General features: G+C 34.0%; 1 protein-coding gene across 2 annotated transcripts; it reads left to right on the plus strand.

Moving 5' to 3' along the window:
- On the plus strand, positions 1–27,457 carry LOC108217076 (DExH-box ATP-dependent RNA helicase DExH11). 2 transcript variants are annotated; one of them, XM_017389926.2, is made up of 23 exons: positions 1–256; positions 1,644–1,901; positions 2,179–2,439; positions 2,624–2,689; positions 2,775–2,850; positions 5,344–5,555; positions 5,670–5,777; positions 6,048–6,149; positions 6,343–6,543; positions 6,753–6,863; positions 7,435–7,502; positions 13,619–14,009; positions 14,375–14,530; positions 14,620–14,730; positions 14,872–14,925; positions 16,454–16,711; positions 20,306–20,415; positions 20,847–21,000; positions 22,444–22,894; positions 24,408–24,622; positions 24,710–24,948; positions 26,829–26,955; positions 27,035–27,457. In XM_017389926.2, exons 1-23 carry the CDS (start codon positions 122–124, stop codon positions 27,245–27,247), a joined length of 4,077 nt encoding a protein of 1,358 aa, XP_017245415.2. In that variant the 5' UTR covers positions 1–121; the 3' UTR covers positions 27,248–27,457. The 2 variants fall into 2 exon arrangements, with proteins under 2 accessions (XP_017245415.2, XP_063947623.1); XM_064091553.1 differs by having other exon boundaries at positions 37–256; positions 5,350–5,555.
- Positions 27,458–27,607: the final 150 nt, after the last annotated feature.

Genomic DNA, 27,607 nt, shown 5'->3' on the forward strand with positions numbered 1-27,607 from the left:
AAATAGAATTATGTTTTCGGCTATAAAAAATCGACCGAGAACATAGTCCAAAGGGAAGGAGTTGATACAAACTTGCACACAAAAATATTAACCCGCCACTTCCAAATTAGCCTAAACTGAAATGGATCGAATCGACGTCGCCAACGAGCTTCCGTTTCGGGTCGGGTTCACCGGGCACAGCGGTCATCTCAGAATCGAGCCTCTTCCTCCCGTTCAAAGCTCCGACCCGCTCCATTCGCTCCCCGACTTTATACTCGTCAGTGTCTTTTCTTTCTTTACTGTCATGTTATATGTTCATATATATAATTATATTTAAAGTTTTGTTCGCATTGCTTGCAGTGTCAATTAAGTACTGGTTGATTCATCGTTTCGATATTTTTTTGGAATTTATTGTTTGGTTTTAAGGCGGTTTTACTGTTATATGAAAAGTTTGGCCGGTGAAAAGGCAATTAGAATGAGCAGATGTGAGTTGTGACTGAGTAATGATGCTTGTCTTTATCGAGGTGTAAATAGTTTGAAATATTTGTTGGTTTTGAAATTTGGAATTTCGCGTTTAGTCGCGTTTTGTAGTTTGTTGTGCGATTCTAATTTATCAGAACAAATATTAGACAAGCTTGCTTGTTTTGTAAGTGTGACGTTACTTTTTTTACTTTTCTTTGATGAATATAGTCATCTGTCGAGTTCTGTTTGAATAACTTGTTTCTAATCAAAATGCATTAAGTGAATTGTTTAAAAAAAATGCAACAAGTAAAATTGATGCTGGCAGGCCAATTTAGGTTTCCTACAAGCTGTTGGTAAAATAGTTTACATTTATGTCAGAAGATACATAAGATTTTCCGAGTAAATTTCCGGCTGAAGTGGTTTATACCTGATGGACGAAGAGATGCAAGACGTGATTTTTTTGAATGATTCCCGAATGTGATGTAAACAGGATGTGGAATATAGGGAATATAATTAGTTAATTGTTGAAGGTTTTCAAGGCAATTTAAACTACCAACTGAACAACACTTCTCATATCATACTAGTTGAGGGAAGTTTCTGCCAGGCACAAATGCAGTACCTGGTTTTAAGTAATTTAGTGTAGTTTAAAGTTCCGTGCTCATTTTTTTGACAATATGATATGCTTACTGTGGACTATAGAGTGAAACTGCTCATAACAATTATGTTTAGTACTTTAGTTATTATATTTGAACTTTTACAAGAACCTAAACGGTATCTAGAAAAAACAAAACTTTGGTGTAAGTGTGAGATCAATACTATTTGTGCTAGTGAACAATGTTTATACCCTAGCTTGAAAGACATTACTGAAATTTATTGCTCGGAAAGATTAACAAAAAGCTCAACAAGAGTACATATACGGGGAAAAAAAAGGTTCTTTTTTTAAGTTTCAATTGTATATGCGTTAACAATGCATGGTTCTTTATGAACTATACTCTCTCCTTCTCCCTATCTCTCTACCTCCCTCCCTCTACACGCACACTTTCCATATGCAGCCTCTCTAGGTAAATTCTCTCTCCCTCCACACACACACACACACACACACTTTGTGTGCAGCTTCTCTAGGTATATCTGTTTGACTGTTCCATTTGAATTGCCTATTATGGCAAGTTTTTAAGTAATTTATTGTTTCTAATGTATTTCAGCCTCCCGCGTTTCCCACAGAGACGCCAGAATCAATAAAAGAATATATTGAAGAGAAATATCTCCTGCCAAGATTAGACGCAGATGACTTTTCTCCTGACAAAGATGGAAGGCAATGGGAGTTTGACTGGTTTGATAAAGCACAAGTTAACTTAGAGCCATCGGTACCTCGATCAGTCGTGGTCCCGAAGTGGGAATTACCTTTTAGACGTTCAACTACGAGAACTATGTCAAAAATGTGGGATCCTAGCTCAATGCAGGTGCTACTAATAATCAGATATCTAATTTTAAAGATAGGGGAAGTAAAAGTTGTGAGTTTTTTTTTTAATAATAATTTTTGATGGTAAATGCATAGGTTAGTACATTCAATGCTTTAATAACATAAAGTAGGTCTGATTATGATACCCAGAGGATTAGATTATTATACCCAGAGGATAAGATCATGATATCCAGAGGATTAAGGGTAGTCTGTAGGTAATTGCACCTTTTAGTATAGCTTCTTATATGTGACATGATTACAGAGTTGGCTTTTTTTAGGTGGATGTAGCAGAACTTATGGAAGGATCCGAGGATTCTGGTGTTTTGCCACGCATTTCTGGACCTGCAAAGGATTTTGTTAGGGGAAGCATTAATAGCCGTCCTTTTCGGCCTGGTGGCTTAGATAATTCTCAGACGATTGGAAGGATTCTTCCTGAAGGGGCAACTAGTGGGGATTGGGTGCGGGAGGTGCTTACTGGTGGTGCGTCTCAGTCCCTTCCACCAAGTTTTAGACAAGGAATGGATTTTGGGAACCTCAAGGTAGACATATATGATTTGCTTTAAATTGGAAAGTGCAATTGTCTCTTTTTCGTTCCCCTTTGTTTGCACAAAATTCATTAGCTTCCCTCTTTCTCCTTTCTCTCTATGTATATTATTGTCTTATATAAGTCAGTGATATAAACTAAATGGTGATATGTGGTCTTTTTATATTTACTTTTTGTAGGCACATTCACACTCATGGAACGTTCATGGAGATCAAGGAGAAGCGAAAAGTACATCTGATGCTAAGGTGATTATCATTTCATGCTTATATTTCATTGCAGCCTGTTTTTTTTATAATTCTATGTTACCTTTGTCTGATTTGGTTTCTGCAGACTCAGTTATCTGTGCAATTTGATGATTTATTCAAGAGAGCTTGGGAAGATGATTTCGACGAATCTGCTAAAAGTGGTTTGTGTCTTTCACATTTTTATTTTCCATTTTGATGTCATAACCTTAATAATATAAGAGACAATATATTGTCAATTTTTTTTATGTGAAATATCGGATGAAAAATAAAAAAGAAAGAAAAATTTCTTGTTATAAAACTTACTATAATTATGAATAGGAATGCTGTATACTTAATACTATACGCAAATTGATATCAATAAAAAACTGAGGATTCTACTTTTACTTGATCTTTTGCCCTACATATTTTTTCCTTTCTTCCTCATCTCCGTCTTGCTTCGGATTGTTTTTTCTTTTTTCTGCCCTTAGTCATGCTCGTTTTTAAATTGTGAATCAACCACAAAATAAACACTATTCCTAGAATTTTTTACCGTGTAAGAGAAGATTTGTTTTGATCAATAATGAATCTTACAATGATTAAATGATTACATCTCCATGTATAGGATAAAAACATTAACTTAAGCAGCAAGTACAATCCTGAAATTGAGGAAACTATTTAAAAGTGTGAATAAATTCTTTTTATATTCTTTTACTTTAAAAGTAATGTATTTCAAACAATCGATCTTCTTATAGGTACAAGTCCTGATATATTACAGTTACACATATCCTAAAGAGTAATATGAACATGGTTGTTACGTCGGTAAGTCGAGTCGAGTCGACCGCACTCTCCGGCAAGTCGGGTCGTGACTAGTCGAGACTAGTCGTAGACTAGTCGAGACTAGTCGTAGACTAGTCGAAACTAGTCGACAAGGTATAGAATTAAAAATATATATTATATATACTTATATTTATATGTGTATGAATTATATAAGTGTTTTCTAACTTCTAAATTCTTATTTCTAACAATTCTTTTTCTCCATTTCTCTTATTTATGTGTAAGACCTAAACCTACGAAGATAAAGACCACAAGGAAATTAAAAGAAAACTAGAGGATAAGAAAATAATGTAAACATGTGCTTTAATATAGCAATTTCCAACTATTGTACCAAACAAAGAGATTACTTATCAGTGATTAAACATTCAAATTCAATTCATAAATTGTCACAATACTGCTGCAGCAAGCCAACACCAACAAAAGAAATGCAGAATAACAAAACTGGACAGAAACATAGCTTCAACTGCAGAAATCTAGGCAGTTTCAAGCTGCAGAAATCTGGGCACTGGCAGTTTAAAACTGCAGAATTCTGGGCAGTTTAAAACTGCAGAATTCTGGGCCCTTTTAAGTGCAGAATTCTGGGCTGCTGGGCTTTCTTTTTAAGTTTTAATACAACTGGGTGTTATGATTCATGCAACTGGGTTACTGGGCTTTTGTTTTTTTTGAAATTAAACTCCAGTCGACCTGACTGGTCGACTCTGTCGACCAGTCGATCAAAAGTCGGGCGAAATACTTACATTTTCCTAGTCGACCAGCCCAGTCGAGCCCTGCACACCGACTACTCGACTAGTTGCGACTAGTCGAGCGACTCAACAACAATGAATATGAAACATACAAGTACAAATTTAAATTTGATACCTTGTTTCACACTGTTGTTCTCTCCTTTAAGAAAACTCATCCATGAGTTTTATAGAACTTAAGAATCAATTGTGAAAGAGATGATCAGTGAAGACAATAGTTTTCAATATGTTGTCTTAGCATGGGATCTTTTATTCAGAGCCGTTCCTGAGAATTTGAAAGCCCTGTGCAAAGTTGATTAAAAGTGCCTTTAAGTAATTGTAATCTAGGAAGTGCGGGTACAGGGATACGGGAATTCGGCAAATTTAAAAGTATGGGGATTCGGGTGCAATAAACTTGTACAATCATTTTTTAATTAGTATAATATCTTAATAATATTTATTTGCAATAAACTTGTGACATTCCCAACCATTAATCCTTCGTTATCAATATATATTTCCACCTGTGCAGTTTTTTAACCAATACAAGTAAAATGTTTATAAAAATAATATGAAAATATTATTTATTTGTATCATATAAATATATAAGTATTGTTTTATTGATGTCAAAATGTTTGGAGCAAATATTAAAGAGAAGGCGTGTTGAATAAGTTGATCTTGAATTGTTTACCTTTACTTTTAGAATTTTGCAGTATGTGTTGAGGCAATTATTTTGGGTTGATCATGAGTTATAACTGTTAAAAAAATTTAGCTGCAGAACTTCTTGATTATCTGATATTTGCCACACAACTCTTATTATTATATCGCCGTGAGATTTCAGCACTTAGCAGCTTTTCAGTTGCCTCTTTGCTTTTTCATTTATGCACAATATTTTGCAGAACAAGGATGCTGGTACTAATCACTACAGTATTTTGGAAAATAGAATGATTTTGATCATTTTTCGTGCTGTTCTTCTGGAGCTTAGACTTTATTTTATCCTTATATTAGTTAGACAGCTTTTTAAACCTGGTTATCTCATGCCGTGAATTACTACAATTTCCAGTGCCACCCAGTTTTCAGTTTATCAGTTTTTTGTAAGATGCTAATTGAAATGTTTTAATAAAGGTGTAGTGGTGCCAGGAGATGAACCTGCTGTAGAGGATTTTAATAAGACGGATTCGTTCCCACCAGAAATTGAAAGGATTTCGCCAAATGAAAGTGAGAGTTGTCTTGTGGTGGAGACATCAGTTTTGGATGAGATTTTGTCAGTTGGGTCGGGAAATTTAGCTTCAGGATTGATTGAAGGTAGTAGCACCAGTGGACAGCAACAAAAAGAGGTAGCAATATCTTATGTATCATTGACAGGAGCTCTGATGAAGTCCAAAATTGGTCCTGAACTTTTGTAACATATCTATCCTTATATTCTTGCTTAATGATTTGATGATTTCCAGGCCTGGGCAGTTAGTGGAGGAAGTGAAAGTATTGCAGAGCGCTTCCATGATCTCATTCCTGACAAGGCACTAGATTTTCCTTTCGAGCTGGATGCTTTTCAGAAAGAGGTATAAGTTGTGCTATGCATCATAGTGACTCTTAAAATTACCATGGAACCACTGGACCTGGAATTTTAAAAGAATGACTTTGCTGTAGGATGTGGAACAGTACAATGCCTTTAGGTTTTGAGTGTTTGTTTTAATGAATCTATATATTAAGTTGTTTATTTTTTTTTACCGTGTTCACTGTTTATAAAAGGCAGGTATAGAACATTTATCAATTTAAAAAGAATACCTTTGTAGCATAAGCTAAATTTGTTTATGTTGTGATATTTTCAGGCCATCTATTATCTTGAAAAGGGGGACTCTGTTTTTGTGGCTGCTCATACATCAGCTGGGAAGACAGCTGTTGCCGAATATGCATTTGCCCTAGCTTCAAAAGTATGATTTTCATTATTTCCCTCAATCTCTCGTATAAGATGCATGTGTCCCTATAGTTGTTTCCGTTTTTGTTCATGTCTTCATGATCATTTGACTCGGGGTATTTATATATCCTATTTCTCGATCATCATTTTAGTCATCTATTCCACTGTTTATAAGCTAAATAACAGGATCTGATATGTGTGCCATGCAGCACTGTACCAGAGCAGTATATACTGCTCCTATAAAAACAATCAGCAATCAGAAGTACAGGGATTTTTGTGGAAAGTTTGATGTTGGCCTTTTAACTGGGGACGTTAGCTTGAGGCCTGAGGCTTCTTGTCTCATTATGACGACTGAAATTTTAAGATCAATGCTTTACAAGGGTGCTGATATCATACGTGACATTGAATGGGTAAGGTGCTTCTTATATTGTACCATCCCTTTAGCAATATATTTCTTGCTTTTTTCCAGTAGGACACTCACACAACCAGTTTTGCCTTCAGTTTCATATTTCTGCTGTATTTTAGATGTTTAATCACCAAACTAGCTTCATTGTTCTTGTTTCAATAATTATTTGATGACATAGTTCGGTCATTGACTGCTTGATATGCTTGGAGGCAGGTTATCTTTGATGAAGTGCATTACGTCAATGATGTTGAAAGAGGTGTGGTTTGGGAAGAAGTTATTATTATGCTTCCAAGGCATATCAACATCGTTCTCCTTTCAGCCACGGTAATTTTAAATATATGGTTGTGTGTGCGTCTCAGATGACTTTCTACCACCGGTTTATCATGAATCACACATCTGTTTATTGCTTCAATTCAAATTACGATAAATAAACATTTGTATTGAATCTATTACATGTATGATGCGAACCACAAGTAGGTTGGTCTATATGGTTTGGATACTGGGAAGGTGATATAGCGGGATGCTGGAATTGTTGATTGCTTTGATGCCTAAAATTGATTGTCTTTTGTTGTTTAAAATTGTGAAAGGTCTTCTGACCATTGGGTTTTCTCACCTACCTGAAATGTCTCAACTAGATCCTTTTATGAACCATTTACTTTGGGTGCATTTAGGTTCTTTTGTTTTGTTTCTACTCGACACTTGATGTACTTGCTGTATTTCTTTACTGCTCCACCTTGAATTGGTTCTCTTAATTTTATCACATTTCATCCATGCCATGTTTGCTAAATTGTCATGTTTTAACGATCAAGTGTTCACCAGGGAGGTCTATGTTGATGTTTGGTGTACCTTCTTCAGGTTAATGTTTCATCTCTCGTTGTTATTTTGTCATTTACAGGTACCTAATACTATAGAATTTGCTGATTGGATTGGTCGCACTAAGCAGAAACAAATACGTGTGACCGGGTAATTTTATTACATTTATATTTATATCCTTTATGAAGCGTAAGATGGATTTTATACACAGTACTATCCGAAGGTTTGGGTTCAATTCCTAGCAATTACTTGGGCCCTATTTGGCAATTAGTAGTTAGTGGTTAGCAGATCGAATAAGCTGACTAGCTGATTAAATTACTCCCTCCGTTTCATAGATGTAGTCCATTTAAAGAGAAATAGTTTCAAATTAGTTGCCCACTTATAATTTTAATGTAACTTTTAAAGACTACTCTCTTCTTTGTATTTCCAAGCAAAAGTTTACACCACATACAATTATTTAGTCTCTAGTTTGTATTTCCAAAATTACATCCACACAACAAATAATTATTCAATTAATGTAGTTAATACAATTATATCATCAATATTAAAATTCCTTAATATATTGATTTATCAAAAGTGGACTACTATTGTGAAACGAAGGTAATAATTGTTTTGACTAGCGGATTGAATTAGCTGTCTTAAATGAAATTATTTGATATAGCTTTCGAGTTAGCATTTTGTATTTTAAGTAAACAGATGACAATCCTCTAATCGGGAAGGCTCCTCCAAGTACCTTTTCCAAAATTAGCTCATTGAGTTCAAATCGCTAAATACCAAACACCAATATTAAATCATTCATCTAGTCAAACCTTTAATTTTTTTTCTCAAATCTATAACTTCCAAACATGGCTTTAGTATTATATAAATATATACACCCTCCCTCCCAAATTACTTGTCCATACATATGTGTAATAGTCAAAGTGGACAAGTAATTTGGAACAGGGAGTATAAGGTAGGGTTAATACTATTTTTTTCTTAACTTTGTCAAGGGATAAAGCTCAAATCTTGATAATTAAATAGATAGTCATTCTAATAATCATATTCACGTTATATAAGTATTTTTTCAAGCAATATATGTAGGGACCCTTAGCTAGGGCCCTGTTATGTAACAAATTGATTCTCAGTTACTCTTTGGATGAAAAATCCAACGAATGAGATCAAAGCTTTGTTTGAGGACGCCTGACACTTTTTTTTTCCTGTTAGAAGGCCACTCCGAGATAAAAGCTTTTTTTCCCATTCTTATTAGATAAAAGAATATAAAATCCATATGTCATTTCTTATTATTTTTTTCTTTCCTTTTTCTTTTATGATTTTTTTTTGAATCCCCACGAAAAAGGTCAACACTCTCATTTTCATGATCCTTTTATGATCGTGTCTTGATTTGCCATGAATTTGTGCACCAAAAATAGGAGCTAATAAAGAATTTTTTTTTTGAAGACTTTTTTATGATTAAAAATGGACATTATGAAAAGCCTTTTTCTTTGTTATACTTGTTTGTCTACGAGATGTCGGGAATTTCTTGTACCCATTCCTAGTCATAGTAGGTCTCTGGGAATGGAACTTCTGGGCTTAAAAGCCCAAAAGCCAACTTCCTCTCTTTTCCCATGCGTTTGGCAAGTAACGTGAAGTGCTTTAAAAAAGTAAAAGAAGCCGATAAAAGAAGCTACAAATTGGGGCTTTTTTTGGGACTTAGCTTAAACTTCTTTCACCTGTCCCTTCCTCCTCTTCACTTCTTCCCGTTTTTGTTTATTTGTTATTGCTGCCGTCTACTTCAGTGATTGAATATAAGGATTTTTTTTATTTAAGTTTTTTGTCTTCAATTTTATAAAATTCTCAAATATATTAATATTATATATTAATATTTATATAAATTTTTAAACACACTCATAGATCACTTAAATGTGAGACAAAGCAAACCAAAAACCATTTCTTATATAATATAAATATTACTATAATCTAATTTTTTCATTAACTTTTTTCAATTTATTTCGTAAATATCAAATAATTATATTACAAAACTACGAAAATATACAAACTTATAAGTTAAGTTATCCAAACACTTAAAAATTATAAGTCACGGTATCCAAACACTTGTAATAGCTTATAAGTCCAAATCAAAATCTCACTTCTAATCCACTTCTTTACTTTAAGCAATAAGTCACTTCTTTTAAACTCAGCCAAACGGCCCCATAGTATGTAAATTGTGAATAGTATGTAGATTGTGAAGAAGATTTTTTACTTTTTTGAATAAAAATTGGGTTGGTATTATTATGTTACGATTATCACATTTCAATCAGTGGTGGAGTTGGCATTTTAAGTCAGGGTGGGCGAAAAAATTTGCATGTACAAAAGTAAAACTAGCAGACAATGCAGACTTCAGATAGTAACCAGGAGACATGTATTTGATATATTAGTCATTAGAAAAAAAATACATAAACAGTAACATGGATGGGAGAAAGTTGTAGATGTCGTGTTATGCCCCTGCCTATTTTATACAATCTTGAACTAATCTGATTTGTTGCTTCTGTAAAACAATTCAATAAAAACATAAATCAGGCAATGCATAAAATAATAACTAGAGCTTGGAGGCATTAGATTTAATAAAAATTATAAATTAATTAGTTGTCCAGGGGCCGACTAACCTCTGTAACAAAAGCGTGAGTTTCAATCGATGTTTACAGAATATTTCTACGGCTCTTCATATTTTGGAACCGTTTCATAATATCATCATTTTTTACTCTAAGAAATATATCTCTTTCGATACATGTAACCAAAAGATCATTTAACCAGTCATCCCCGATCCGATTACGTAGCCTATGCTTCACAATATTCATAGCAGAAAATGCTTTTTCCACATCTGCAGTTGCAACCGGTAGAAGCAAAGCTAGTTTTAAAAGTTTAAAAACTAGTGGATGAATCAAATGTTTTCCCGTTTCAATCATTTTCCTTCCAAGTTCTGCAATCCCATCAACTTCTATGAAATTACCATCGGTACTAACATCTTCAAAGTAGGTAAGAAGTGACCATTTAAGTTCCATAAGTTGAACCGGAGAAAAGTCAAATAGATATAACTTGGCAAAGTTGATCAATTTGTCACTATCAAATGCACAAAAAGAATTTTGTGGATCAAGACATCCCATTCCCAAGAGTAACTCCGTACCAATTTCTCCAAAACGATCATTTAGACATCGAAGTTGGATATCAATGATTGTATTGAATATATCAAATCGATAATGGTGAAGTTGGATTTCCCATATGTTCTCGGAATTTTTTATGAGCTTGCTTGTAGTCAGTGTAACCTTCTGAAACAAACGTATTGCACCCACTTTGAGCTCCATGCATAGGTTTGAAAAGATAGCAATACAAACAATATGCCGAATCTTCCGAAACACTATATTCAAGCCAACTATGAAACTCTTTAATATCAAACCAACCCGAAATAAATTTATGTTCTGTCTTTCCAAATTGTCTCTTAGGATATTCAACTTTCGGTTGACAAGGGCCTTTTTGTAGATAAAATCTTCCAACTTTCTCTCTATTATGAGAATCAAAACTATAAATACTTTTTCTTTTTTCCGGATCAATTGGTAGTTTGTCTAAATCAATTTCAACACCTTGATGAGAACTTGAATGGGCAGATGATGCAAGGATTGTCTCATATCGACTATGGAGTAATCTTTAATCAAATATTTTTCCATGATTGTTATTTGTTAAAGTTTCAGTTTCTTCCTAGAATAAAACATAATGATAACTGATAAGTAATCGGATAAGCAGGGAGCTTTTTAGATATGAGTATCAAATTAAAATTCTGAAAGCGCTAATTATAACCATCATTCACTGATTCACATATATAAATTGTAAAGAGCCAAGAAAAGTATAAAAGAATTTGAATATACCTGAATTTGTTGGTCAGGTGGGGGAGAAATAGATGAACTTTTCGTTTTTTACCGGTGCTCAGTGCTCTGTCTCTGTGCTCTGTCCGGCTCTATCTGAATTTGGGGCTCGATACAGGCTTGGGGTTCTATTTTGATTTTACAACATATACAAGCGGGTAGACACTAGACAACATATAACTTGGAGTTTAGTTATTAAGTTGTTGGGCTGGGCTAGACATTGGGCTGGGCTTAAAAAAATTGTCAACTTCTGGATTTGAGGGTGGTCGGCCGCTGCTTCTGGGCACATAGTTCCTCCACCCCTGATTTCAATGTCATAAAATTCATTAATAGTGTTTTCGATTCTAATTGAATGAAATTAAACTAGATACTAGACATAAGTATGCGGGGAGGTACAAAGCTTGGGTTGGAGAAATCCATTAACATCCAAGAAAGTGATATTCTATTTAAAGGCCTCACTTTGAAAGATCTAATGGATCTCAAATTTGTTGCGAATCTCATTTGGCCATCTAGCGGATTTCTTCAGCTAGATGGATTTTGAAAAATATATCGTCTAGAGGAGAAAAAAATGCTGGACGTCCTGAACCAACGTTTTAATCTTAGCGGTTGGATATTCAATGGTTGAGAATCTGAATGTCATATAACAATGTCACATAACAAGTCTCTAGTAGACGACTACTAAGACCAAGACCCATATATATAGTTCAATACCACTTTAAACGTAAGCTTTCATTTTAATTGGTTTTTCAACACAATAATAGTTTAGTGTGAATAACTAACACTATTACCATTTGATAAATTCTAGGATTTAGTTATGCTATAGATTTTAAAATATTTTAATGCTTACAACACACACATATAGGAACATGGAGAATGCGAAAACAAAATAACCTCGTATGGAGCATATCCAATTAACATGTATTAATCAAATTGTATTTTAAGTGTATGCCAAATAAATATAAATTGATGCTATCATTGTGCACTGGGGAGAAGAGAAGAAATGAATAATTTTTTTAAAAAAATGTTATCTCTAGGCTTCCAAGTTTTTTATGAAATTACAAAAGGGTTTCTTTCAAAGATGGGATGATTTAGAGGAAAGCTAGCACATACGTGGGAGTAGGTTTCTACAAAGAACTTAGGAGTAGGCAAGAAAAATGTTTCTTTGACTTTTTATTGTTTAATTTCTTTCACCTTGTCAACTCATATCTTCATCAACTATAACTCTCGAGCATAATTTAAAAAATCCATTGTTCAAGTTTGGAATACCTCGTGTATGTATATATACACTTTTGTCAGAAATCTTATTCCATTTAATATCAATTAAGAGATTAGTTTATGAAAGACTTAACCATATGAAGAGGCTATCACCATGCAGAGAAAATGGAGTGTTTTTTCTAGGATTAGAATATTGAGTAATTAATAATCGCTAAAGTAATGATCTTGATATTAATAATTATGTTGGTTCCACATAATTGAGAAAGTCGCTTTGAATCTCGGTAATCGCTGAATTTCTGAGGTGCCGATGTTTTTAATTCAATTGTAACATGTTTTAATCTTACAAACATATGAAGGTAAAGTAACTATGGCAATAAGAGATTGATGGTTTAAGTAATTTGGAGGTATATGTGTATGATTATTTCTTTCTTTAGTTAATCATAACAAAAAACTAAGGAATGATAGCACAAATAGGAAAACAGTAAAAATGTTATATTAAATTTAAAATTTAGTAAATATCAGAAAAATAAATTTTAAAAAAAGCTTATCATGACAAACAGAAATAAAGGAGTGAAGTAGATTGACACATTTTAGTCAAATAATTTAAAATGTGTAATATTAATACAAATGTATTAGTTAAATATAAAATAAAAATGTACAAGTTTTTCTTGTGGTTAACGGGTATTAGCTATAGTATAATTTAATACAAATGCATTAGTTAAATATAAAATAAAAATGTACAAGTTTTTCTTGTGATTAACGGGTATAAGCTATAGTATAATTAAATATGCTGATCGTCTCAGTTCGGATTTTATGTCATATATTTACTAGCAAAAGATTTCAATCATGTATCGTTACTTTTTTCAAGTTTTATGGCTAGTTAAGAGCTTAACATTTGGTTGCTTCTTATGTTTGGAAGCAGATAAAGCTTGCCTTAAATTGAAACTATAGTGCATTCTCATTTTGTGACCAATATACTTGGTAAAAATCAACATTTTCTTTTGTAATAACATTACAATCTAAGCAGCATGCCATTTCAATTAAATCATGTAAATTTGTGATCTGCCTATTGGTTACATATCTTATTATATTCATAGCATGACCTGAAAAAGATCCATGGTCTTGTCTAACTGATGTAATTTGATGTATTGTTATTAGGACAACCAGAAGACCAGTTCCATTAGAACACTGTATATTTTACTCTGGGGAATTTTATAAAGTATGTGAGAACGAAAAGTTTCTTTCACTGGGATTTAAAGCTGCCAAAGATGCATACAAGAAGAAAAGCATGAGTACTGGTGGTGGTTCTGGAAAATCTTATTCTGGATCTTCAGTATCCCATGATGTTGCTCGAACTCAAAAACGGGAAAGTACTTTCAGAAGCAAACAGAACAAGCAATCTGGACCCCAAAATCTAGGGTCATCTTCTGGATCTGGATGGGGGCACCAAAACAGCGGAGGTAGCCAGAACAATTGGGGATCAAGGAGATCAGAAGCTTCTTTGTGGTTGTTGCTTATAAATAAGCTCACAAAGTTGGCACTATTACCTGTACGTTTATTCTAAACATCCCTCTATGCTAGGGTCAAACTTTCCTACTAACAGATACACTAGAATATATACTCTAGGCACTTTAGATTATCAATCTAAGTAGCATGATTAGGAAAGTCGAGCTGAAGCAGATCATTTTATCATCAGCATTCTCAATAATGAACCTTTTGCTATCTTTCAGTTTGTTTGTTGTTCTTAATTTAAAAAGGTTTAATCTCTTTAAGTTCATCATATGCACAGACACAGTCTCACACTGGCAGTCATATAATCTCATCACCCTTCTATCATAAATTGTTTTGAATGTATGATTTGGTATCATTTAAACCTAATTTTCAGATATTTTTATGTCTAAAATCTGATTGTAGGTGGTTATATTCTGTTTTTCAAAAAATCGTTGTGATAAATCAGCCGATCATATGAATGGGGTTGACCTTACAAGTAGCTCGGAAAAAAGTGACATTCGTGTTTTTTGTGACAAAGCATTTTCACGGCTGAAAGGATCTGACAGGAACTTACCTCAGGTATTCTTATAAACATGTCCGGCACAAAGCCTTTCTGCTTCCCTAAATTAATAGTTAGTGGACTAAGTTTTTTCTTTTTGCGTATATAGGTTGTCAGACTCCAAAACCTGCTACGTCGAGGCATTGGTGTGCATCATGCAGGACTACTTCCAATTGTTAAGGAGGTGGTCGAGATGCTTTTCTGCCGTGGCGTCATCAAGGTACCTCTTACTGCATATCAATAAAGGAAGATAAATAAACTGTGTGAGAGTTTTTCTTCTATTGTTACGGAGGCTATTGAGATGCTTTTTGATGCTACTACATGTTTTCCTTTATTGATTCTGCTTTCTTCATCTTGGTAGGTTTTGTTTTCAACAGAGACATTTGCAATGGGTGTTAATGCGCCGGCTAGGACGGTAAGCTTTTGATCATTTCACTCTTGTGATATTATTTATCTCATCAAAAACCACGTGACTTTCTTTTAATTCTAAAAATAGAGCGTCAAGAGATATTATCTGTATTATAGCAAAGTCTTACTTGTGATCAACATATTTGAAGGATAAAATTTTCATTTTTAAAGTGAAACTTTGAAAAATTAATCATTCTTTGTATAGTAAAGAAAGGCCAAAATATTTGGTTTAAAGTTTAGGTGTAGGAGAGTATTACTGTATGCACTGCTAATACGATGTTATTATCGTCAGATTTTGTTTTGTGTTTTTGCTTTATTTGTTCCTTACTTTTCTCTCTTATTGGCCAAAAATATAGTCCTTAATTAATGCTAGTATCTTACAACTTTATTCCCATAGCTTCCAATACACCATTATCTGGGATAAGTCAAAAAAGTCAATCATTCGTAGTTGATATTAATTTAGGTAATTGGAAAAACCTCTTCCCAATAGTCTTACTGGCATGAATTAGTTCCAGGGATGGAACCTGAAAAAAAATCTGGAGGGGCCAAACAAAAATAATCTGGTGGGTTTGCTCCTATTTGCCTTCTCTTGTGTCCTTTTAGACTTGTTTTAAACCTCGGGGTTGTGGTCAAGTGGTGTGAATAGAAGCTATTTTGTATTACTAGTGAGTCCAACTTTGTTTTTAACTATTTTTATTATCTAAAATACATACAAAATGGAGGGGGCTAAATCATGATTTTATAATTTTACATATATAAAATAGAAAATTTTTTAGGTTTTGGGGGGATGGCCGTCCGCCCGTCCCCATGCCCTCCTTCAGTTCCGTTGTATATTTTCTCTGCATACTAGTGATATGCCTGAGATTGTATCTGTCCTGTTACTAACTTGACTTCAGCCTTCCTATCAACTGGTAGCTGGTGCTATACATGTTAAGTTACCAATTCTCCTAAAACTTCAAGGTGTTAAGGAAAGGCTTTTCACTAGGATCATAGTATTGTAACACTCCTCACTCGAAAGTCCATTTTTAGGCCGAGAGTAGATCACGGGCCCCCATCTTTGGGGCATAACGTTGCCTTTCATGTCGAGTCGAACTCAGGTCTTCCGCGAGTATGAGCTCTGGTACCATATTAAGTTACCGGTTCTCCTAAACCTCAAGGTGTTAGGGAAAGCTTTTTACCAGGATGATTATATTCTAACAATAAATACTTATTCTTCTCTTATGGCTGGGTAGGCGGGCCTTTAAATCATCTTAAACTTGGCCAATCTTCTTGAACAGTACACTCGTGTTAAGTAAAGCCACCAAAAGGTAAGCAGCATTCTGTGAAGCTATGGTTTTCGCATATGTTATATATATATAGTTAATATAGTTTCCTGTCGAGTATAATTGTATTAACCTAACAAAGAAACAAGAGAATGTTATCATCTTGTACCTGCCTACATGGTTATTGGTCCTTGCGCTATGTTAATTGCCAAGCCAATAAGAGCATAAATTTTCTTCTTGTTCTGGAAATTTATTTGCATTCAAAATTTGCAGGTTGTGTTTGATACATTAAGGAAGTTTGATGGAAAGGAATTTAGACAGTTACTCCCAGGAGAATATACTCAGATGGCTGGCCGTGCTGGAAGGAGGGGTCTGGATAAGATTGGTACTGTGGTTGTGATGTGTCGTGATGAAATTCCCGAGGAGAATGATATGAAAAATGTCATGATTGGTAGTGCAACGAGGCTTGAATCTCAATTTCGACTGACTTACATCATGATTATGCATCTCCTTCGTGTTGAAGAGTTAAAGGTACCAATCTTAGGGAAATATCAGTCAATTGATCAATTTCTTTCATCCATAAAGATACTTTTTTTTGAGGATTTGTCGGTTATGCTTTCTCTTTTCTCTTCCCTAGGGCATATATACCTTTATCTTATGTTATCAAATCTTACTGTATAGTCGAGTTTTTTTTGTGTGTTTTTTACTTTACTAGGAGGTAGCTGAGTATTAATTTATGGGAGATTGTTGGTTTATGTGGGACAATGTAGAGATTTTGGTGAATCATGGTTTAGGCACTGTTCTGACTTCTAATTTTGCTATTTGCAACACCTTGTTGGTGTAGAACAATAAAGAACAGATACTGTCTAAATTATATATGCAGCTAGAGCTTTAATTTCATTTCATATTTTTTCAAGTAAAATGAAAGTTTACACTCTACACTTAAACAGAGATCAAAACCCTACTCCTGGTATTGTGCTGTACTATTAAAACCCCAAAGGTAAAACATATGTTGAACTTCAGAGTGGTGTATTTTCACCTTGAATTCAAAATGTTATGTAAAGTACATTATGACTTATGAGTCATATAATTATATAAATGGGATAAATATCAAGTTGGTGACTCGTTTCGTCCAAATGTATCAATTGAGTAACCGATTTCCAAATTGACTCAAATGAGACACTCATTAGAAAATTTTGTATCAAAAATATTACTCTATCGTTAGTCGAAATTTTGAAAGTATTATATATTGAGTTTCGCACATTTTTTATGAATGGTATTATATCTAAATGAAAGATTATGAGTTCTAGTATTTTAGACAATATTTTTAGATTTTTAAAAATTAATCTCCTATTTATTTTTATTTAAATCAAATAAAACAATCAAAAAATTAAAAATAAATAGTTGATAAAATTTTAAAAAACTAAAAATATTAGTAAAAATAGTAGGACTCGGAATCTTTCATTTGGATGTAATACCATTCTTAAAAAATGTGCGAAACTCAATATATAATATTTTCAAAATTTCGACTAACGATAAAGTGATATTTTTGATACAAATTTTTCTAATGAGTGTCTCATTTGAGTCAATTTAGTAATCAGTAACTCAATTGATACTTTTGGACGAAACGAGTCACCAACTTGATATTTATCCCTTATATAAATATTAATACATTAACTATCAAATAATGGACCCCAGTATGTTAAGTCTTGCATGCAAACACTGTACAAGCACAAAAACAAAGCTCGACATATTGTATTGAACGTATGTCATTATGCAAAGTAAATTATGATTCGTATAATTATATAAATATAAATACATTATCTACTCTTGAAGGTTAATATTTAGTTGCTCCTCTTCATGCAGTCTTGCATTTTTTTCCTTTTCACACGAGCTAAGATCTTGATAACGCCCATTTTCCATCTCTAATGAGGTGGTGCACATGATGTGTTTGGGGACATATAGTGCCATATATCACATTAGCAAGATTCTATAATTTAGTTTCATATACTCGTCAATATCCACACCGTGTTATCAATCAACCACTTGAGAGTTAAGAAAAGCATAATATGTTTATTTTAAATATGTAGCATACTTGAAACAAAAGGCCACATGATTGAGACACAACATTCTGACACTCCTAATGGCAAATACTAGCCTCAGTTTCTATCTGTACATCTTTAGACGTGTTATGCCTTAAGTATTAAAATGTCTGTTGAGATGATGTGAGACAATGGCAATGCACAGTTGTAACACATGAAACTCTTCATATCATTTAGCGTGGATTTGATTCCTACGACCACCCCTATCTAACATAACAGTTGTCTTGTATGCTGTTAAGTTAAAGTGAAAGTTGATTTGTATAATGTTTACCTATCCTTGTGATGGATTTGTGGAAGAGCAAACAGTCCTACTGACGTAAATTTCCGTGACATGCTTCACCAAAGTAGGGTTATTTATTTGCTCAACTTCCTTTTCCTGAGAGCAATACAGTTCAGCCCTAGGAATAGCAATAGGAACGTTTGGGACATGAATAGACTCCCCACTCACTAAGAGTATTCTGGAATATTCTTTTAGTATTTCTATCTCTAAATTGCTTTAAAGATTAACAACTCTTATGTCTCCAGAAATCCCTTAATTACATTGAACCCATGCCTGTTAAGACTCTGAATAATCTTAATTGGGGTATAGAAAACAACAGTTCTATTAAACTGGAACTGAAACAATTGAATGAAAGATGTAATCTGATGCTGCACTAGAGTTACATCTAAATGGCGCCTCACCATCGAGGCAGAGCTTCTCTGCTTACAAGAAACACTTTTAAAAACTGAATGAATAAACTACACCTAGATGCCAGCTTAAATACTTTATTCCCCATTCTGATCCCCAAAATCATGCAGCAACTCCTTTCCTAAATTGCTTATAGTCTGCCATTTACTCTCTTCTATCAAGGCTGCTGATTCTGACTCACCAATCATGATATACAGTTGACCCAATGATTATGCATCCAATATAATTTCCCTCTTCTCATGTATCTGATATGGCCAACCATATCATTGGTCCCCTTAGCAAAAAATTTACATAATCAACTTAGCCAATGAAAATAGCCAACCATTATACATATTACCCTTGGAGATGCTCTTATATTACCCTTTAAAGGCCTTTTCTATGCTTAATCACCACCTAACAGCAGGAGCTATTATAATATGAGGGGCCTTCATGACTTTTGGAGAGGTGTTCTAGTACAATCTTATTGAATTGAATACAATTTGGCGCCTGAAAAATTATATGTAAGCTTGTAATGGTTATACTTCCTTCAAGCTTTAGACTTGCACGACTGAGCAGCTGATCAAAATTTTGTTATTGTTCCGCCGCTTAAAAGTTAAGAGCCCTAGCAGCAGATATTTTAGGCACACCCATAATTCTAGACTGTTAGATTGTTTCCAAAGGGTCATGTTCAGAATAGAACTCTTAGCCTAAGAACCATAGAACCCTTAGCCTTATTTCTAATATTAATTAGAGTTCTGCAGCAGAACTGTACATACAATAAATGTTGTGTTTATGTATTATATTTTGAAATTATTTTTGAACACATACAACAATGCAAAAAACATATATTTGGTTAGGCATCTGCAACAGAATCTTAGTGGTTCTAAGGTCCTATTTTAAGGATTGGTTCTCTCTTGAGCGCGACCCTTCGCTCAATAGAGAACCAATCCTTAAAATAAAACCTTAGAACCACTAAGGTTCTGCTGCAGAACCCTAAATTTTAAATAGACTTTCAGGATCTAAATCTAAATACATGTTTTTTGCACCGTTGTGTGTGTTCAAAAATAATTTCAAAATATGATACATAAACACGACATTTTTTACATGTGCAATTCTGCTGCAGAACTCTAACTAATATTAGAAATAAGGCTAAGGGTTCTAAGAGGAACATGACCCATACACACACACACACACACACACACACACACACACACACACACGTATATGTGTGTGTCTGTAATGCATTATACTCTACACCGAAAACTCACTTCTAAATGTCAATGCTGGAAGGTCATACATTTCTCTTAGTATCTCCCGGAGTCTTGGTGCTGATATTAATGTTGTAATTTGATACAGGTCGAGGACATGCTAAAAAGAAGTTTTGCTGAGTTTCATGCTCAGAAAAAGCTTCCAGAGCAGCAACAACTTTTAATGCGAAAACTTGCTCAGCCAACAAAAGCCATCGAGTAAGTATACCATTTTATGCTTAGATTATGGCCTTTCTTGATGTATTGTAGCTTTAATTTGAGGTTTTTTTGCCTGAACCCCCTTCGCAAATAATATGCAATGTTTGGCTCCAATTTCACTTTAATCACTACATTTGCTTTTTAATGTATCAGAGATATTGAAATCATTGAATGTAGAATTATTAAATTTCTTATAGCTATCCTGAAGTGTTCTAATTATAATATTTATTGTTCGTTAACTGGCATACAGGTTATATATATTTGCATTGTATGATTTAAATTGGCGTTGTAGATGATATAAACTCATATGCGAATACTATTTGCCTATTAATTTTCCTAACAATGTGATTGTTAAGGATATAAAATTCTTAATTAATATGAAAAACAGCAATGCACTGATGTAAAACAAATGTAAATTTCTCCTCCTGTAGCTGTATAAAAGGTGAACCGGCAATTGAGGAATACTATGAATTGTACTCTGAGGCTGAAAAATATAATGCTGAGATATCAGAGGCAGTAATGAGGTCCCCAGCTTCTCAACAATATCTTGTTACTGGAAGAGTTGTGGTGGTGAAGTCACAATCTGTGAGTTTGATCTTGTTTTCACCTATTACTATCATTTAGCGTAGTCATTTTTCTCTTGTACTAATCTGGAATAAGCCAAGTGACTAGTTCTAATATATATTCACCTCATTCTAATATCTGGCATTACTTGATGCTTATATGTCAAAAGTTAATACTTGCGTCGTTGTTGTGTGTCCAAGTGATGTTCAAAGATGCGGTGTAGAACATTTTAATATGGGAAAGAATGTGGAAGAAGATTTACAGTATAAAAACCTTCACTTAGAGCATCTCCAATGACGTTGTCTATAATCGTTGGCTAAATGGGATCTGTAAGATATTATGTAAAATTTGCTGAACGTGTAAGACATTTTGCTTCAATGATATTGGCTATATTGGTTGGCTATAATTTAAAAATAGTATGTTATTAATATTTTTGATTGTTAAAATAGAATATATCAATTCAATATAGTAATAAATGATGTGCAATCTTCCTACAGATTTTCTTACAGACCTGTAGAGGTTCGACAAATATAGCCATCCATAGGAGGTTGGCTAAATTTATAGACAACAGCTGGGCATGGTTGGAGTTGAGTTTTTCGAGCCGTTGGCTAAATTTTTTTATTTTAAGCATGCCAACTCATTTTTTAGCCAAGGGATTTCAATGGTTGGAGATGCTCTTATATTGTAATCTCATAGAGGTTTTCAGAAATATTGTATTCTCATTGTTCTGAGAGCTTCTATGAATTATAGAATTGAAGAACTAGAGTGATAACAATAGTATTACTCAATTAATTCATTAACAAAAATAAATAGTATCAATAATATCAGTACGAATATTTCTTTTAAGAACTGGAAAGTAAACCTTCCATAAAGTTGGGTACTGCCTGATTGATGTTGACAGTGTTTCCACTGGAAGGGTGTTCCTTGATATGTAACTTGTAATCAAAAGTTTTGAAAGTGGTCATGCTCATCGCAAACATAAGAGTACTGTACTGCTTTACTCTCTAGTGTTAGGATTATGAACTATTTTATTTTCATCATCTTTCACTCTCATCTTTTGTTTATTTTTTTATCTTTCCGTTTTTTAGAAATTAGGTTACAGGACAGCATGTGATCGTCAAGAATTAATGGATGACAGGCTTTAGTCTTATAGAGTTCGCCTGTAGATATTAGGCCAGAAGAAAAAATTAGTTTGCCCCTCAAGGTTTTTAATTCAACTAAGCTAATATGATCAGGTCATGTGGAATGCATTTGTCCAGCATGTATACTTGTTGAATTTGGTTAGGTATTCTAGATTCAGAAATGTATGAAATACTTAGGTCTTATTGTCCTTTAATTTATTTCTTATTGTTTCCCTCTCTATACATGGCTGCTGTGTTGTTTGGTGTGTTTAATTTTGTAAAACTACCATATATTTCATGTAACAAAAGTTCTCACAGGAGCAATAACATTGCAATTTACTAGGTACAAGATCACTTACTTGGAGTGATAGTAAAAGCACCTTCTTCAAACAGCAAACAGTACATAGTTCTAGTTATCACACCTGATCTACCCCAGACACTTCAAGCTCCCATCAATGGCGGTGATCAACATAAGAGCAGTGGTGATTTTCAGATATTGGTACCCAAGGCAAAGCGTGGATTTGAAGATGACTACTTTTCGTCTGTCTCTTCGCGGAGAGGATCAGGTGCGATTAACATAAAATTACCACACCGTGGCAACACTGCTGGGGTTAATTATGAGGTTCGAGGAATTGAGGGTACAGAATTTTTATGTATATGCAATTGCAAATTAAAGATTGATCAAGTTCGGCTTCTGGAAGATGTAAGTAGTGTTGCTTACTCCAAGACCGTACAACTTCTCTTGGAGAAGAAATCTGACGGAAGATATCCTCCTGCACTAGATCCAGTGAAAGGTATTTTTCCACACTAAACTATTGTTTATTTCCTTTATGATTTTGTTGCAGGACATGATATAAACTCTGAAAAAAAGTCGCGATATTTGTTGTGAAATAGCAGTTGTGGCCTATGTTCTGCCATTCAGAAGTTTAATAATGCATACTGCAAACACATTTTGTAAAGACTTGGGGGATTTCATGGCCATTCTTGTATATTTTGCTAAAGATCTTGCTTATATTGAGGAAAATGGAAATATATTACATAAATAAGCGGAGCTCTCTGTTTCAATGCGAGTATGAATATATTACAAAATTAGCAAAGCCAAGAGGAGATAATCATTTGTTGGGTCTTATATATACTACAAGAGAAGATCTACAATGTTGAATTTAGAACACCTGCTTTAAATCCTTCGTGTTGGTCTCCAAGCCCGAAACTTGGTAAGATTTTAAGCAAGGCATGCTACTGGATATATAGATTTCTTATAGGTCCTGGTAAACATTGCCTCCAGTGTTCCCAGCTTTCTGGATTCTAAAATTCCGGTCGTTGATCCAATAAAAACATGTGTTAGGGTTCGACGAATTTGCACTTAGGATTCTATAGCTTTTACACTTTCAATTTGCTGTGGCTTCAGTCCTGCTACTTATGAACCCCAGTTGATAAATTTCTGTTTGTTTTGACTGTCACCTTTCGTTTGCTGAGGTAAACAGCAATTGCATGTCGTAGTTATCAGTTACCAGTTGTAGTTAACTAGTTATATATGATATAAAGGAATTGTTTGTTTCTAGTTATAGAATCTGAGGTGCAACAACACCAAATCGAAGTAGTGCAAATTGAAAGTCAGTTGTTAAGGTTCTGATACACTTCTAGTCAGATATCACTTTCTTTGGGTTTTGTTGAAGGTGGTCATATATATAGCCTCTTACACCCATAGTAAGGAGGCTCACAAAAATATTGGAAAAAAAATGATTGGCACGCATTAAAGTTGATGCTAGTGATTGTATTAGTAATCTGAAATTGCTGAAACATACACAGAAGAAATAAATAATCAATCCATGCTTTTTCTCAATGATGCAATTGTTATATGTCCATTAATTTAGACATGCTAGGATCTGGGATTTGTTGGATTGATTGATAGTAACAAATTGCGAGCACAGTTTATTACATGACCCAGAGAAATAAAGCAACATAAGAGCAGCATGCATTTTGTGTTTGACTGTTGCAATACTATTGGAAATATTTCTTAATTACATGATACTTTCATATCATTTTGGTAACTAAATAATGACGTAATTCTTCTTCAATTTGTAAGTTTACCTGCCAAAAGCATGGTTGATAACAAGTCGCGAAAAATAAAAATTGGTAGTTCAACCTGATGTTGCTTGATATGTTCACTTACATCTACCGAGGCACCATTCACTGATTCTTTTCCTCAATTTCCTATGTTTTTAATTTTTTAGGCGCCTTTTTAGGTAACCTCGTCTTGATCTAATAATGTTTTTTTTACCATTTCTGCATTGGTGGTGGTCCCAGATTTAAAGCTAAATGACCTGAATGTTGTGGAAACGTATTACAAGTGGTGCAGCCTATTGCAAAAGATGACACAAAATAAGTGTCACGGGTGTGTTAAGTTGGAGGAGCACATTAAGTTGGCAAAAGAAGTAAAGAAGCATAAAGAAGAAGTTAAAGCTCTAAAGTTTGAAATGTCAGATGAAGCACTTCAGCAGATGCCAGATTTTCAAGGCCGGGTATGTCTCCCTGAAATCGTATATATGTTTACTTTCTGCCAGCAGTATGTTGTAATAATTCAATTGAGCTTAATAATGTTTTTGCAGATTGATGTTCTGAAGGAAATTGGATGTATAGATTCTTTTCTCGTTGTTCAGATAAAAGGCCGTGTTGCTTGTGAGATGAATTCTGGGGAGGAGCTGATATGCACTGAATGCTTGTTTGAGAACCAGCTAGATGATCTAGAACCAGAAGAAGCAGTGGCATTAATGTCAGCCTTTGTGTTTCAGCAGAGGAACGCTTCGGAACCTTCTCTAACTCCTAAGCTCTCAGAGGCCACACAAAGGTTACTTCCTTTTACTGATCATTCTAACTTTACAATACTCGAAATTAGCATCTTGTGGACATGTTAGAAATTATCTTAAAAAACCATAATTAACACCATTTGATTTAATTGGAAGATGAGAAACCCACTAAAACCTCTCTCGATTCTTCATTGTGTCCAATTCTCTTTGCAATACGGTACTTACATCCTAATATTTATCTAGTTTATACAGTATATACCACAATTATATTTTCCAATCTAAAAATTATTCTTCCTTCTTATCTTGCCAATGATGCTTTGTTCATCATACCTGGAATTTGTTCTTTTTTGAGTTGGATGATCTGGCCTCTTTGAAACAACAAAAGATATTATATAAGTGTCATATTGTATGAACTGAGCTATACATCTATCTACTCTGACCCTGAAATTCCTGGTTATTATTTGTTTATCTCAAATATTATTCAAATTTGATTAGGGTTAAATGTAACATGGGTCATTCAATTCAGTCAAATATATCACTTCTACTACTGATTGCTATTTTCACTCACTTCGCTCAATTTAAATTTTATATCAAAGTCATTTGAGTCAACGTCGTAACTATTCCAAATAAACGTGTTTGGTGTAAGACGCCAATACTTTCCAACCCGTCGCTTAGTGGTCATCACGTGGCGTTGATTGGATTTTATGACATGGGAGTATTAGTAAATATAACTAAATCAGATAATTTTCATTTTCATACTCCCTTTGTCCATCTCATTTCTTTACGTTACTTTTTGGCACGCTTTTTAAGACTCATTTATAGTATAGTTCCATAATACATTTTTAAAATATTTTTTTTCTGAATAAAAGTTTGATGTTTAAACTCTTATTCAAAAAAAGAAAATTTTAAAAAACAATTATGGAACTGTACTTTATAGGAGCCTCAAAATGCGTGCAAAGAGTGAACGTAAACTACCTGGAGGGACGGAGGGATATCATTTAATGAGTGAGAACTGAAAGGAAGAGGGGGAGCAGGTGAAACACTAATTTCTGGTGATGCCCCAAATCAAAAGTGCTAAATTGATGTTAACGACCATATTATCTTGAATCAGTTTAATCTTGTTTCAGAGCTTCTACCCATGGCCTTTCAATACAAATAATATTTGAATTAAATAGTTGATGGAATTAGAAGAAATCAGAAAGGATAAGCACAAATAGTTTTAAGAACTCTAATTTAAATATATGTAAATGTGTTTGTATCTATATCAAGTGAAGAAAGAGCTGTTGGACACCACTTGAGCTCTACCTAAGTCCAATCGTCACTTGCACATCCACGTCATGTTGTTCACTGTTATCAAAATTCAATGACTAACAGTTGATATAAAATTTGAGTTAAGTGAGTGAAATGAGTCAAATTAGCAGTCGGTGATGAAAATGATATATTTGAATGAAGTGAATGAGCCAAGTTATATTCAACCCAATTTACTAAGAATGGAGAACTCAATCAAGGTATAACTGCAACTCAAGCATTTTTATTGTCAATTTGTTGAGTTGAGAGTATGTTTATCTTTGGGTTTGCATATTTGGACATCTTAAAATGACCACTATTATCAATATTCTGATCATACATCATTCATCCAATGGACCCCTCAATTCGACGTATAGCGTACACCAGATAATTCAAATAAGTATACATCTGACCAATGGAAAATAAAAGAAAAATAATGAGAAGGATCCAAACTAACTATTGCATATATAACAACCCCGTTACATGTAATTATATATATATATATATATATATATATATATATATATATATATATATATATATATTTATGTTGCTCCCTTTAGAACTAATGAGTAATAAAAATTCCAGCTTAGCACTCAGGATAACCTGTCAGATAAAATGTATATTTGGACAGATTGTACAACACAGCTATAAGATTGGGGGAGCTTCAGGCACAGTTTAAGCTGCAGATAGATCCCCAGGAGTATGCTCGAGAAAATCTCAAGTTTGGCCTTGTTGAAGTAGTGTATGAATGGGCAAAGGTACATTCATGTGTGTATATATATCAGTTAGACCTTGTCAAATCTCCACATATTTATGCTGGGTTCTTTCTCATTGCAGGGAACCCCATTTGCAGATATATGTGAACTTACGGATGTTCCCGAAGGTCTGATAGTGAGGACCATAGTTAGGTTGGATGAGACATGTCGTGAATTCAAAAATGCAGCTGCAATTATGGGTAATTCTGCACTTCACAAAAAGATGGAAATTGCTTCCAACGCAATAAAACGTGATATTGTTTTCGCTGCTAGCTTGTACATTACAGGAGTGTAATATTTTGAGGTCATAGGTTTGTTACCATGTAACTTTTGTTGTGTGTTAATTAGTCACCAGCTTGAAGTTTGCAAGTTTTGTTTATTACCGCCCTTGTATATATTAAGGGTTTATGTATTTTAGTCTTTGAATGTGAATTCTCCCAGCCTAGGCAGTGTATTGGATACTACAATAGGAGAGTTTTAATATAAAAATCTTTTTAGTACCAAATACTTTGCTTTGTTTTTTCCTCGTTTTTTTTCCCGGTAGCCTGGCCTTGTAGTTTCATATGTGTGTGATGTTTTTTTTTTGTCGGTAGCCTGGCCTGTAGTTTCATACTCTCTCCGTCCCAACCAATTCTTTACGTTTGGTGTGGCACAG

This window comes from Daucus carota, chromosome 4 (assembly GCF_001625215.2).
Source record: "Daucus carota subsp. sativus chromosome 4, DH1 v3.0, whole genome shotgun sequence".
NCBI classification, from domain to species: Eukaryota; Viridiplantae; Streptophyta; class Magnoliopsida; order Apiales; family Apiaceae; genus Daucus; species Daucus carota.